Source organism: Ailuropoda melanoleuca, chromosome 10, assembly GCF_002007445.2.
Source record: "Ailuropoda melanoleuca isolate Jingjing chromosome 10, ASM200744v2, whole genome shotgun sequence".
Lineage (NCBI taxonomy): Eukaryota > Metazoa > Chordata > Mammalia > Carnivora > Ursidae > Ailuropoda > Ailuropoda melanoleuca.
In genome coordinates this window covers 25,063,262-25,077,762 of record NC_048227.1, presented here as the reverse complement: position 1 = coordinate 25,077,762, position 14,501 = coordinate 25,063,262, and the positions used below count along the sequence as shown (strand labels likewise).

The 14,501-nt window shown below is 49.3% G+C and overlaps 1 protein-coding gene across 1 annotated transcript in view; it reads left to right on the top strand.

Moving 5' to 3' along the window:
• XYLT1 (xylosyltransferase 1) overlaps positions 1–14,501 on the top strand; it is a 77,304-nt gene that overhangs the window by 18,849 nt on the left and 43,954 nt on the right. The window contains exon 2 of the mRNA XM_034670320.1: positions 13,743–13,823. Coding sequence (XP_034526211.1) covers positions 13,743–13,823 — 81 coding nt within the window. The remainder of the gene's footprint in view (positions 1–13,742; positions 13,824–14,501) is intronic.

Here is a 14,501-nt window from a genome sequence, read left to right as displayed (position 1 = left end):
ACACTTGTCCAGCTGCCTGCTGGCTTCTCCATAGCCTGGGGGAGGGTCTGAATCCCAAGTGATCTCTTTTTTTTTTTTAAGATTTTATTAATTTATTTGAGAGAGCATGTGCACAAGCAGAGGGAGGGGCAGAAGCAGAGAGAGGCAGACTCCCCACCGAGCAAGGAGCCTGATTGGGGACCCAATCCTGGGACCCTGGGATGACCTTCAAGCAGTTAACCAACTGAGCCACCCAGGCACCTCCCCAGATGATCTCTTGATGGCATGTGGCCGGTAACTAAGCTGTCCCCGTCTTCCATGAACAGGGCCGGAGGTAGACTGTGCTCTCCACCTTCCCTCGATTTCCACGCTAAGCCTCTGTGCCACAGCCCTGGGGCTCTGAGGTCAGGTGGCCCGTGCAAGGCCCTGCCTCTGTCTCAGCCTGCACAGATCATGTAACTTCTCGATCCTTCCTCATCTGCAAAATAGGTGAGAACAATAGTAACAACCACGTGAGGTTGTTGGGAAGGCAGAATGCGAGTGCATACGCATCACGTTCCTGGAGCCTGTGATGTCTGTCGTCAGTAGTTAGCGGCAGCAGCAGTGTTCCTGGATAAGCTAGCCGAGCTTGGGGAAGCTCAGTCTGTCCATAGTAAAATGGAGCTCACGCTCCCCATTCTAGAGAAGTTGGAAGGATAAATGCATAGTGTGTATGAAATGTTTACGATATACCAAGCATGGTTGGTATTGTAGCTATGTTATGATGACCCCTTTTTCCGTTTGAGATATGGGGTTCAACTGATAGAAATCACCATGAGTGACAGATATTCCGTGCATTCGCAGTGTTGTGGAACCCACCATCACTCCAGCGCCAGACATTTTAGTCACCCCCAAAGGAAACTCTACAGCCAAAGTTGCTCTTTATTCCCTGCCCTGTCCCTAGGCCCTGGGAATCACCAATGTCCATGGACCGACCTATCCCAGATATTTCATATGAGTGGAATCACGTAATATGTGATCTTTTGTGCCCGGCTTGTCTCATTTAGCATAATGTTCGCAAAGTCCGTCCACACGCTGGCAGGTGTCCGTATCTCACTCTGTTTTATGGCGGAATAATATTCCATTGTATGGATATACCATATTTGGTTTATCCATTCATCCCTCAGTGGACATTTGGATTGTTTCCTCCTTTTGCCTTTTGTGAATAGTGTTGCTATGAATATTTATATAGAAGTTTTTGTTTGAACACCTGTTTTCAATTCTGGGTATTATGGTGACTTTTTAACATATGTGGTTCAACTGTCTAACAGAGGAAAGGAAGACATAGTAAAAAGGGTTTCCTTTTTTGGCTGATCTCAGCCCTTTGGGGACCAGCAAGAGAACCAACTGTAGAGACAGGTTGGTCTTGGCTTTGTTCTCAAGCTCTCGGGCCGTGTCAGCATCCCAAGGGCTTGGCTCCCCCCGGGGGAACACGTGCTGGCGGTATGCTGCAGCGTGGAGTGCCTAGGGAAGCCAGCCATCCTTGTCCATCCCTCGGAGGGAATCAGTAACAAGAGCTCTGGGATAGTCAAATACTTCCTATGTGCCAGATGCAGGGCTCAGCCTTCACGCACATGATCTCATTGATTCTCTGCCCAACTCAGATGTGGCCACTGAGGCTTGGGAGGAAGTAACGTGCAAGATCACACAGCAGGCTTCAAAACCAGGTGACCTGAGGCAGAGCAATGTCTCTGCATAACCACGGCACATCTGGCTGTCACTCACTTGGGTGTGATACATGGGTACCTACCTGGGTATCTGCCTTAGCATGAAAGGGATTCTATGTGCATTTGTGAATTCCATTTCAGGAACCTGGCACAGTCTTTGGGATTCCACTCAACATCTGTCTGTTTAGGTATTAAGCAACTATTAGGTGCCAGATACTGTGCTGGCCAAGCCTTTCTGAGCTGGGGGTCCTCATCAGAACCTCAGAACACAGAAAATAATCAGAATGACTATTTCCTGGATTCCTACAAGGATGCTACGTAACTAGTACCATTCGTGATGCACAGGAGAGAAGCTAATCCAAGACACAGTGAATGCCTTGAGACAGCAGGGATCAGTTCTCACAGAGACTTGGTTCTCAATCACCGCTGCTGCTCTAGCATCTAGAACAGTACCTGACATGTAGTAGGTCTAACATTAATATTTGCTGACTGAATGAATGAGGATACAGTGATGTGAACAAAACAGACCTGCTCCCATCTGGCATGTATCCTGTTTTACAATTTACAGCATAATCCTCTTTTACAATCCAAACCATGTAAATATCGAAGGACCAGCACTGGAAAATATTTTATCAGTGATCAGTGAACTCGTACCAGCACCTATGTGATCGGGTGTTCGGAATAGTCCCAGGTGACATTAAAATTTTTTTTTCTTAAGGAACACTCTATCAGTGACTATAGGAACACGAGGGGAGAAGGAGCAAGGTATTACCTCTGAACAAATACTTCAGGAACACCTGTAAACAAATTACCTTTACCCAAGGAGCCAGAAGCCTGAGCTCACATATAGTCAGATAAAACCAGGGCTTAAGTTACCCCTGTTGAAACAGGTCCATGCAACTCAAAGTGATTGCAGTGGTTTAAAAAGCTGAATTCAGGGGCACCTGGGTGGCACAACGGTTAAGCGTCTGCCTTCGGCTCAGGGCGTGATCCCGGCGTTATGGGATCGAGCCCCACATCAGGCTCCTCTGCTATGAGCCTGCTTCTTCCTCTCCCACTCCCCCTGCTTGTGTTCCCTCTCTCGCTGGCTGTCTCTCTATCTCTGTCAGATAAATAAATAAAAATCTTTAAAAAAAATAAAAATAAAAATAAATAAATAGCTGGATTCGTGTCTAATGTCAGAATCCAACACAATTGTGAGCACTTAGAAATGCTCAAAAGTGTACAGAAAGAAAAGGGAAGAAGGAAGCGAGAGAGAAAGGAAAGCAGGGAGGGGGAGGGAAGGAGAAAGGAAATATAATTCAGAGCCCCAACAGAAACATGGCTAATACCTGCCCTAACCCTAACCGAGCACCTGTGCTAAGTGGTTAGCCTGCATGCATCATTCTCTTTATCTTCAAGACAGCTCTGCAGAATGTGTCCTGTCGTGATGAAGCCCATTGCTCGGAGGGCAAGAGGGCTGTTCCACGAGAGTGTTCCTGCCCAAGGGCAGGCAGTCAAGTGAGGGCAGAGCTCAGCCAGTCCTGCTATAGAGCGTTGGCCATATGCTATCCTCTGCTCTCCCCGCCCCCGCCAAATTGGAATCTGAATTGGTCATCTTCTTTCATCATGTTTGAACTTTTATAGTTAAGCTACTAATCTTTTACAAACTTGACCCAGTGTGGAAAGTAGATGACAGTGCCATCTCTCTGGGGAAATCGCAAGTGAGCCGTCCTAAGGCCCTACTGCCCCAGCGGAACATAGGGCTGCCCCAGGCATAGTTTAAGAGCTGCTCATCTATAGGATGAAGTCTCTTTTAGGACATGTCACAAGTTTTCTGTGTCTAAGAACTGCCACATTAGTACCTCGGAAGCCTATGTCCTCTTTTGAAATAGCCTGATGTCTTGTATAATTTCTCAGCAACCCTCTGAAATAAACAAACAGGCTTAGAATCTGTGGGGAAAGAATATGCTAGATGCAGCATGTCCTCATCCTCTAGTCTCTTGAGCCAAGAATCTGCGTCCCCTTGAGGTTTGCAGAGGTGGCTGTGGTGTTTATTTTTCCATGGAGGAGTGTGTGTCTTCTCTTCTGTGTTGCAATGCATTTTGACCTTGTTCCAGCACAGACAGGCAAGTGAACCTGGCAGGCTGCCCACGGTGATAGGCGACAGTCAGCTGTCCTTTGAGCTCAGTCCTGCCCTGGGGAGGAAATCGGAACCAACCTGACCTCAAGTTCTAGGGGATGGAGATCTTTGTAACATCCTACCCCCAGCAGAATATAGAACCACCTCCTGGAGAAGTAAAAATAATTAGAGCAGCGGTGGGAACAGTAGCTAACATTGTAGCATTCTGTGGGCTAGGTTACCCAGTCTGTGTCTGTTGCTTTTCTCTGCCCACCATTCATCATCCCACTGCTAGCACCAGCGTCCGTCCGTGGCAGCCTGGATTTTTCAGTTGCAAACAATAGTGAACATCTTCTCACTTCATGTAATCCTCGCAGCAACCCAATGAAGTAGGCATTATCATCCTATTTTAAAGAGGAGGAAACTGAGCTTCAAATGGCAGAAATCACCTGTCCGAGGCCATACAGCTAGTAAGTGGTAGAACCAGGACTTTAACCTACAACTCTGTGGTCTCGAGTCTCATTATTTTAAGCACTCCACATACCGTTGTGTTTATTGTTGGTGCATTAGGGACACCCATCTGGTGAAACTGGAATAGATAAATTACTACTATAGGTCAAAGCCTTCATCTGCACAAACCCGAGGGGAAAGTGGAATGGGGGAGGGAAGCTGTTCTCAGCCCTACACACAGAGGGAAAGTTGAGCTTATCCACGGTTCAGTTCAGTTTAGTGCTCATTTATACTCCCACTTGTTCAGTTGAACTGACACTGGGCCAGTTCTTGCAAAGGCAAGCAGGAGCTGAACAGGCAAAGATGTAGGAAGGGGAGTCCCCATCAAAGGCCCTCCTGGAACGCAGCACATGTGGGCTGAGTGGTTTCAATGAGCCACTCAGGAATGAGCAAGGAGATTCAGAAAGAGAACGAGGCACTAGCTGTTAGCACTATGTTTCAGGCCTGTGTCGAACACCGGGGAAATAGAGATGAGTCAGACAAGGTTCCTGTCCTGGGGTAGCTTACGGACAAGGGACTTGAACCACTTAGAGTGGTGCTAGGCACACAGGCGTGTAGGATGAAAGGATGGGGGTGTGCGGGTGGTGGGCCTGCCTTTCCTATGGCATTTCTAAGCAGAGGGCGTGGGTACGTCCTGCGGGGTCCTTCCGTATACTGAGCACCAGCCATGGGCCAGGCCCTGTGGGTGTCATTCCCACAACACACGGCCAGCTCAGATGCCATTTTTATCCCCATTTTGCAGGTTAGAAAATGAAGGATCACCCAGCTCCAGGAACTTGCTCAACATCAAATAGAGACAAAGTAGCAAAGATAAGGGAGAAATCTCTGAATGCAGCTCTCAGTGCAGCAAAGATGTGGCTCTCTCGCTTAAATTACCTCTACTTTTTTTAGTCTTTCTCTGTCATCCAGAGCAGGCATCCTCTTGTCCCCCCCAAAAAGCAAATCAGATAACTAACTGTAATCAGTCATTGTAAGGGGATGTGGAATTTGGTTAACCAAATGTTCTGCTCATTTGAGATGTCTCGTGGCATCTGAGGACGACCAGATTTCAGAAAATTAAAATACAATCAGATAGACTGCACACATGTGCGCGCTCACACACACAGGGCTGAATGGCAATGCATCTCTCCATTCATGATTGCAGCAGGGTCCCAGGATCAGGCATGGCCTCTGGGTGCTGATTCTTGTCAGTTACCTTTCCATTACAGCCGTCTGCAGGAAGGGCTGACGTGTTAAGAGTTCCCACTGATGGAACGTCAGATAAACTGCCTCTTAGAATGGCTTATGTATGTTTAAAATGAAAAATGTGTGTCTTACAAGTGCTCTGCGAAAGTGTTGAGGCTTTGAGAAATGGTTTGCCAGTTCCCACAAATGCCATGAGCGTGTTTTAATTCTGCATCGTTTTCGCCAGTAACAAAAAGATAAATGCAATCAAAAGTGATCGAGTTTTATTAGCCAGGTGGTTCTCTAGTTTGCCTGCCTGCCTGTGTGGAGGGGAAGAGCTGTTCCCCAGTGTCTCCAGCAGGCTCTGCGCTTTATCTCACCTGGCACGTGACCCCATATCACAAGAATCTACCTATTTGTCCGCCTTCCCCGCTGTCTTGTGTGCCCCTGGAGGACTGGCACCATAACCGCCTTATCCAGTGCTGTTCCAGGTATCTGGCACCTGACCTATCAGAGAGGTAAGAAACCATGTTTCCAGGAAAGCAAAGTTTTAGAGTTTTCCAAGTCACAGTTATGAGGAAGCATAGAACATTTAGAAAACTTCACATAACCCCAAAGACTCAGTGGGCAGGCCAGCTCGCAAATCACTTTGTACACCCTTGCTCAGGAGTGCGGACATTGTCCTACGGTGATGAAGAACCATTGAAGGATATTAAATAGAGAGGAGGCCTGATCAGACTTACGTTCTAGAAAGATCCTACGACTGCTTTCCAGAAGATGGATTAGAGTGGAATGTGAAAGCTGGGGCAGCATTTTATCCAGTTCACTTCTCCTTGGGTGCTCAGCTGTGGCTATAGTTTTGACCATGGGGTCCAGGAAGAGCTGCACTATCTGGCTTTTTCCATACACTTTCTCCTGTATCTTAACAAAACTAGGTCTTGCTGTAAGTGTTGTCTTACACTTCTCTTGTCTCCAAAGCTTTTTTTTTTTTCTTGACTCTTCTTCAGAGAACCCTGAACTTGACCTTTCTTCTTCCTGTTCTAGAATTCTGGCCTTCCTTAGAGATTTGCTAGCAGACAAGAAGACTTTCATAAGGTCCAAGCATAACCTGCTTGGAGGGTGGCCGGCAGAGCGATGGCAGGGTCCCCCTGCCCCCCAACACACACACACACACACACACACACACACACACACACACACACACACACACGGAAAGAAGCCATGTGGAAAAATGGGTCCAAATCCATTTGTGAGCTGGAGTGGGGCGAGAGGAAATCTAGCAGCTAAGGGCTCAGATTTTAGACAAGCAGAGCAGAAAGGTCCCAGACCCAGGACAGGAGGCTTTGTCGCTGTCACTCCTGATGTGCAGCCCGTGTTCAAGCATGACGGTCCCCTCAAAAGGAAGTAGGAGGCCTTAGAAAGTGGCTGTCATTTCCGGCGCTTGTTTCTGGCTTTCGTTCTAAAGAAACGGAGCAGAGTCCTAGAGCTGATCCGCCACAAGGAAAGCAGGATTGCAGAGCCCCGGCTGTTGACCTGGAGTGCCCAGGTCCAAGTCAGCATTCCACCTACCCCACAAGACACTGGCCAGGCCCTTAAATCTCTTTGTGTCCTACTTTATTTATGTGTCACCTAGTTCCTGCTTGGTGGGGTGATTAGCCGATGAAAGGGGGAGGGGCACTTAACCCTTTGTAGGCAACACAGGCAAGGTTCCCGCAATTGTTACTAAGTGTTTTCTCCTGCCCTGGGCTTCATGGCCCCACTGCTCCCCCAGTTCAAAGATACAGGGAAGAGCATTTCTGGTAGAGGAAAGGAGGGGGGCAAAGGCACGGATAGACAAGGGAATGTTGGAGCCCCTCCCGCCGGGCGCTGCACCCACGTGCCCTACAGGCCAGTGCTCCGCTTGGGTATTTGTTAAGCACACCAGTGAGTATTTGTTGAATATCTCCCATGTATCAGATCCTGGAGGAACAGAACAGAATGAGACCCAATGTCTGCTCATCTCACAACTATAGCCAGGCCCTAAAAAGTATAGTCCAAGGTGCCCGTGTTGAAGATCCCTGTGCTGTTAACAGACAGATGGGCACCAGCTGCAGCAGCTGCCCCGGGCACTGGATAGTTCTAGACAATCTCTCCCACAAAACACACACACACCCGTTGCTGCTTGACAGAGGTTCATTTGCGTCCCACTGGTTGTTGCTACTGTAGGGAAGCTAGAAGGGCCCTGCCAGGCCTGGCCAGCCTGCCCAAGAAGCCCACCAGCTTCCCCAGGACAGCCCCCCTTCCATCAATTTGCAATTTCCTTCTCCCTCCCCGCACCCTTGGGAGCCAGCCTTTGCAGGGGTGTGAGCCCTGCCCTCAGCTCTGGGGTAGCCTCAGTCTGTGCAGTGTGTTTCTAAAAGCGAAAAGAGACTGAAGAGTGCCCTTTGCATAAACACTTGCACATCTGGGAATTTTAATCCTACAGAAATCTATGCTACCCAAATATGGAAAGATAAATGTGCAAGGATGCTCATAGGCGCAGTATCTGTAAGGGGAGGAGGGGGAAGCAAACACGCTAAATGTCCATCACTAGGGGATTGGCTAAGTCCATTCCACTGGATTCTGTGCAGAAGGATGGGGAATGAAGCATGAGACTATGGACTCTGAGAAACAAACTGAGGGCTTCAGAGGGGAGGGGGGTGGGGGAATGGGATAGGCCGGTGATGGGTAGTAAGGAGGGCACGTATTGCATGGTGCACTGGGTGTTATACACAACTAATGAATCATGGAACTTTACATCAGAAACCAGGGATGTACTGTATGGTGACTAACATAATAAAAAATTAAAATTAAAAAAATTTTTTAAAAAGAAGGATGAAGTCTGCTTGTATGTGCTGAGACAAATGAGCAGGATAGATCAGTGCATGAAAAAGCCATGGACGTACACGTTCCCGTTTACGTAATAAAAATGAACGCGAGTGTTACAGCATCTGCTTTGTCGGGGCGTCACGAGGACTGAGTGGGTTAACAGTTGCAGAGAGCTGAGGAGAGGCGCCCCTATCGTCGGCCCTAACAGTGTTAGATGCTGTTGTTACTGTTGTTCTTGCTCTTTTCTGTCTTGCTGTGGACGAAGCTGGGGAACGCCAATTTTAGAAACATAGGAAAGGGTTATATTTGGCCTTCCCCACCCCCCCATCATTGTTTTCTGTACTCTTGGGCTTCTCATAAAAGGATGGACTATGGGGCACCTGGGTGGCTCAGTGGGTTAAGCATCTTCCTTCAGCTCAGGTCATGATCCCAGGGTCCTGGTATCGAGCCCCGCAGGGCTCACTGCTCAGCAGGGAGTCTGCTATTCCCTCTCCTGCTCCCCTTGTGCTCTCAACAGACCCAGATGCCACCAGCTCATGTTGGTTTTTCTAGGACCATCTGATTTTAAAACTAACCCATCTGTGTCCTGGACACCCAACCAGGACAGTTGACCACTCTCCATACGCCCCTGGTGTACTTTTAGGAGGTACACAGACACAGAGTCATTATTGCTTCTCACGTGTCACAGGAAAAAAAAAATCATAAATGGTGTATCAGAATGACTCAGCCTCAAAAAGGGAAATTCTGACACTTGCTGTGACATGGATTATATCTCGAGAACATCACAAAAAGACAAATACTGTGTGGTCCCACTTGCGTGATGTTCCCAGAGTTTGACTCCTCTGTGAAATTGTTCACAGAGAGGGGATGGAGAATGCTGGTTCGCAGGGGCTGGGAGCAGTGGGGACACGGGGAGCTCTTGTTTCCAGGTTTCAGAGATTCAGTTTCACGAGATAAAAAGTGTTCCAGAGATAGATGAGGGTGATGCTTGCAGAACAGCATGAATGTACTTCATACGCCTGAATCGTACACTTAAAAATGGTTGGGATGGCAGATTTTATGTTCTGTGTGTTTTATCACAATTTCAGATTGAAAAAAAGTACATCAGATGCTACAAATATTGTTGCACAGGGTAGGGCTAGAGTACTATTTAAACTGAACATCCCTGTGAAACAAGTGTGCGGATGAGACGCTAGGGGGAAGAGGCCGGGGAAATTTGGTATATCCTGAGCTCAGATGGAAGGTGCCTCCACCCTCACTATCCCCAGCTTGCCCGGCGCCACAGTCTGCATCCACAAGGGCTCGATCGAAGCCCTCTGGGGTTTGCACATACCTGGCAGCATCGGGGGTCGGAAGTCCTGAATCCTGACCTTCACAAAAACTCATGCTTCACAAAGTAGTCATGAGCCCCTCTGCCAGATTCTTCCCAGCATCCTGTATCGACAAGCGGGTTCTGGACCACAGCCTGGGGGGTAGAGCACTTCACTTGGTTCTGCACGTGCTTTCTCCAAGTGGAGGCTGGGCTGGCCCCGTCCCCTCCTCGGCTGCCCCACGTGTCAGGATCAGCTGTGACGGGGCTCCTGGGCACTGGGGGACCTGGGAGCTGAGCTGTGCCACCTTGTCCTGTGTGTCCTCACGCCCAGAGCCAGGGCGCATCTTAGACACACACAATGTTGAGGTGGCCCTCTGGGAGCCACCCTAACGCTGACACCAGCTGGGAGACTGTGGACAAGTCCCTTCCAGGGCACATTTCCTCAACCACGCTCTGCAGGGACATCCCCTGGGTCTTACACACAGAAAGCTTTCCAAGTTCAAATCTGGTTGGGTCATTATACTCCTGTCTCCAGCTCAAAATGTCTTCAGCTTCTGATATGCAAGATGGTAATAATACCATGAAATAACAGCTGACATTTATCAAGGGCTTACCGTATGCCCAGTGATAGTGCCCAGGTCTTACGTGCGTGACTTTATTGAATAATCCCAACACCTGAGGTTTACCGAGATGAAAGTAACTTGCTGCAAGTCCGGGCTTTCAGGAACAGGCCTTGGGGAGAAGATGAAGAAGGAAAGAGGAAGAGAATTAACTACCATATTCATGCCTCACTAAAAGCAGAGCTTCTTAAACTTCTTAAAGGGCACGCGCATCCCCTGGGAATCTCGTTAGAAAGCCAGTTTTGACTCCGTGGGTCTTGGGTGGAGCCTGAGATGCTGCATTTCTAATAGCAGTGGGCTGTTGCTGCTCGTCCAAAGATCAGGCTCTGAATGGGGAGGCATCGGAGCTCTTCCTCCTGGGATGGCACTCCTTCATTCATTCGTTCCCTCACTCATTTGCTCATTTCCTCATTCAGTTGTGGAAGTGGTCTAGTAGCAAAGGGCATGATGGGCTTCGACATTTGGAACCAGGTTCTGATCCTGGTTCTGTACTTCATTAAGCAGTGGCTTCTCTGAGCCTCAGTTGCCCATCTGTAAAATGGGAATGAAACCCGCATCTCATAGTCTTTGTGAATATTCAGATGCAATGAAATGTGGCAAAAGTCTGCCCCAGGGTCTCAGGCACGGTGGGCATTTCATAAATGGTCAGGATTCCAGAGCTGTTTTTATCGGGTCTTTTGTTGTTTGAGTCCAACAGAGATTTTTAATTAATCATTTATTTTAACATTTACTATTTACATATTTCCTCAAAGACATCCCAGTGGCTCTGAAGGCTGCCAGTGATGGGCCCAGAGTCACCATCCTCAATCTGAGGAAGGGGCATGAACGAAGACACGTGTCTTCTAATGATTTCCACGAAAGGTGGAAGGAAATTGGTAGAGGCAGGCACAGGTGACGAGCTGTGGGAGCCACTTGGCAAATGACTCCACCAGAAAGGATGAGTGAGAAATGGACATGGTGGGGAGAGAAGGAGAGAGACAGAGCCTGGAACTGGGTAAAATGTCAGCAGATCGCAAACTGTTAATTATCCAAGGGGAACTAAATATTATGTAGGCAATTATAGACAGGCCATGGAAAGCAACAATAGGAAAACATGGGCCCCAGCTGAATTGCAAGTCCCCTTGAAGAAGGGCGGGAGAGACGGGTTTTAGCATGCCAATCAGGCTTTCTGCTCTGAGGGAGAGGGAGAGTGAGGGGGCTGGGGGGCCCCCAGGGAGAGGGGGACGCATCACCCCGCCAGTCCAGCCAAGCCAGGCACACAGCACTTTGCTTTGAAAGGCGGCCTTCCCCCCAGCTCCGGGCCTGGAATCCGTAGCCCCCTCCCTGGGCACCCTACCCCCCCCACCCCAAGATGTCATCTTTTGAGACGATTTCGTGTGGAAGCATCGCTAAGTAAATTCGCTAAATGCCTATTCATCCCCGTCAGATGGGGACTCGGTGAAGCAGTAAATGTGGAAATGGCCCCAGCTCAGGGCCCTGAAAGGCGCTTTCTGGGGTTGCCAAATGGAGCTGTGGCCGCTGACCCTGGGAGGCTTGAGGCTTTGCACAGGGCCCAGGAGCCCCAGCCCAGCCCCTCCAATCCTCCCCCTGAGGCCGCTGAGAGGCCCTATTTATTATTCCTGCTGCCAGGGACTCATTCAGAGGTTAACTTGTCCCCGTATTCATCAGGACGACAATAATGAACTGTTGCGCAGAGTGGCGAGGGGGTTGGTAAATAGGAACTGCTAAGAAGCAGAGAGGGAATGGGCCTCTTCACGGTTTGGAAAGAGACATTGCTTTCTCTTTTTTTTTTTTTTTTGGTATGGGCTGATCTCATTCCCACCTTTCCCGGCAACTTCAAGCGAGCCTCTACCCACAGCTGCCCGTAACTTGGTAGGAGGCGCGTGGGCTTTACCTTGCAGCGTGCGGGCAGGGTTGTCCACACAGGAGATGCACCATTTTGCAGACATGTGGGGTTAGCCTTTTGTCTGTGTCCCTGGGATGCACCCCTGCGCGCACCTGCGGGGCTTGGCTTGCTGCGTGCCTACCGGATGTACCCCCGTGCAGACGCGGGGTTTCTCTGCCGCCGCTCGAACAGGCTGGCTGTGAGTCGGGGTTTATTTCAGGGGTAGGGTGGGACATCGGCAGTGCTCATTTTCACTGCAGCGTCTCTTAACCGCGCGGTGCCCCCTCCACCGGAATTATGAGTTGGTCAACATGAGTCATTCAATCACAGAACAGGGGCTGGCGGTGGCGTGGCTGCAGGGAGTTGCAGGGAAATGAAGGAGGAGTGCCGGGTGGGGGCCGCTCATACCAGATGGTGGCAGGCGGAAGGAGCAGGACACTTTGCATTTATTGCACACCTACTATATGCCCTTTCAGTGCACCCCGTTGTCCGTTCGCTGTATACACACAGAGAGCCTACTATCTCCTGGGCAGCCAGGGAAGTTCAGAGAAGGCTGCCACCCGCCCCCCTCCCCTGGGTTAAATTACTCACCCTTGGACACACAGCTGAGTCAGGAGTGGAGCTGGGATCCGTCTCCAGACCGTTCTGCTTCGGGAGCCCAGGCATTGCTTTCTGAGGCACCCACCTGCGTCCCAAAGGTCTGGTGGCCTCCATTCTGTCAGAGACCTCCTTCCTTTCCACAACCTCCATCCTGTCTCCCACTTTAAGACAATGGTTAACCCTTTCCTTCTTAAGTCAAAATCCCTGAGCAGAGAGGCCTGATGATAAAGGAGCTGTCACTTCAGCCCCGTTTACCTGTTTGGGTTTATTCAGCAGAAGAGACAACTGCATTTCTGGCAGATGGAGACCCGTGTGACTGCCTTTTAAAATACTGTCACAGCTGTACGCACAAGCTGATTAGCTGTGACTACGCTGCCTGTGCCGAGATTGATGGCGATAAATTTGAGATAACAATGCTGGGAACGACGTCATCTGTTTGGATCACACTTCATATTTTTCAAAGCTTTCTCAGTCGGTAGCCCAGGGGTTATCGAGTACTTGGTATTCCATCATCCAGCAACCCTTGATGTAGCTCCTACTGTGTGCCAGGGAGGAGCAAGTCCCACTAGGCTCTGTCCTCGTGGGGCTTACATCATAATATAAGCAAACTTAATACTGAGTAATGGACATAGAAGGATGTGATAAAGGTGAAGGTGGGGGAGGCAGGTGCTAGTTTAGGTTGGGTGGCCAGAAAAGGCTTCTCCGTAGAGGTGACATTTGAAAGGAGACCCAGCTGACAACAGCAAGCCAGACCTGGAAAGAGACAAGACAGAATTTCCTAGGCACAGCAGGTGCAAAGACCCTGAGGTTGCTAAGTATCTGGCATTGAGCTGCACACCGATGACTTCATGTTTGCCAACCCCAGTGCACTAGAGATTCTAAAACAGTTGAGGCACCATGCTTACCCTCAAAGAGTTCACATGCAGGATACAAACACACTAATAGTCCTTTGTAATGTAGTTTGGTAAGTCCATGGTCTCTGGAGGACCCTGACCTTCCTCTTGGTTTGTTTCCACAGGACAAATGACCAGCTGGTGGCATTTCTCTCCCGATACCGAGATATGAATTTCCTGAAGTCACACGGCCGGGACAATGCAAGGTAGTACATCCCCTCCCCCCTAACCCTTGTGCAAAATGGAAATGAAAATCAGAGTGATCATTTGGGGCTTCCTTCCAGGCTGGCTTGATGCAGACAGAGGAAAGTAGCCAGTGGGAGAAAGGCATGGCTCAGGTGGGCCTCTTCCCCTTTCATGTAGGATCTGAAGTGGTCTCTCCTCTTGGCCAAGGACAGGGAGAATAATAAATGTGTCTCCTCACATGATATCCCTTTACACCTTTTTTCTGAGCACTTTCCCGAGTTCATTATCTCATTACGGCAACGCTTTGAGGTAAGTAGGGCAGCCATTGTTAATCCCCACTTTCTTGGTGGGAAGACTGAGGTCCATAGTTTAAGTGATAAGTGATGGCCTCAGATCATTGGGGTCAATGATGTGGGACCATCACTGGTCAGCCAGTCATTCAGCCAATATTTGCCCCATGCCAAGCACATGCCAGGCACCTTTCTAGAGGTGAACAAGACAAAAATCCTCGTTCTCATGGAATTTACTTGGTAAGGAGAAAGAGTCTCTCGCCGGCATGGAGTTGAGCTCAGATATCCTGACTCCCACCTTGTACCCACGCCAGTGCCTCACTCTTGCTGCCCAAGACAGGGGCAGGGGTTCGAGGCATCAGCAGCCCAATCTGAATCCAATGCACCTCACTCACCTAGAATGAGTGA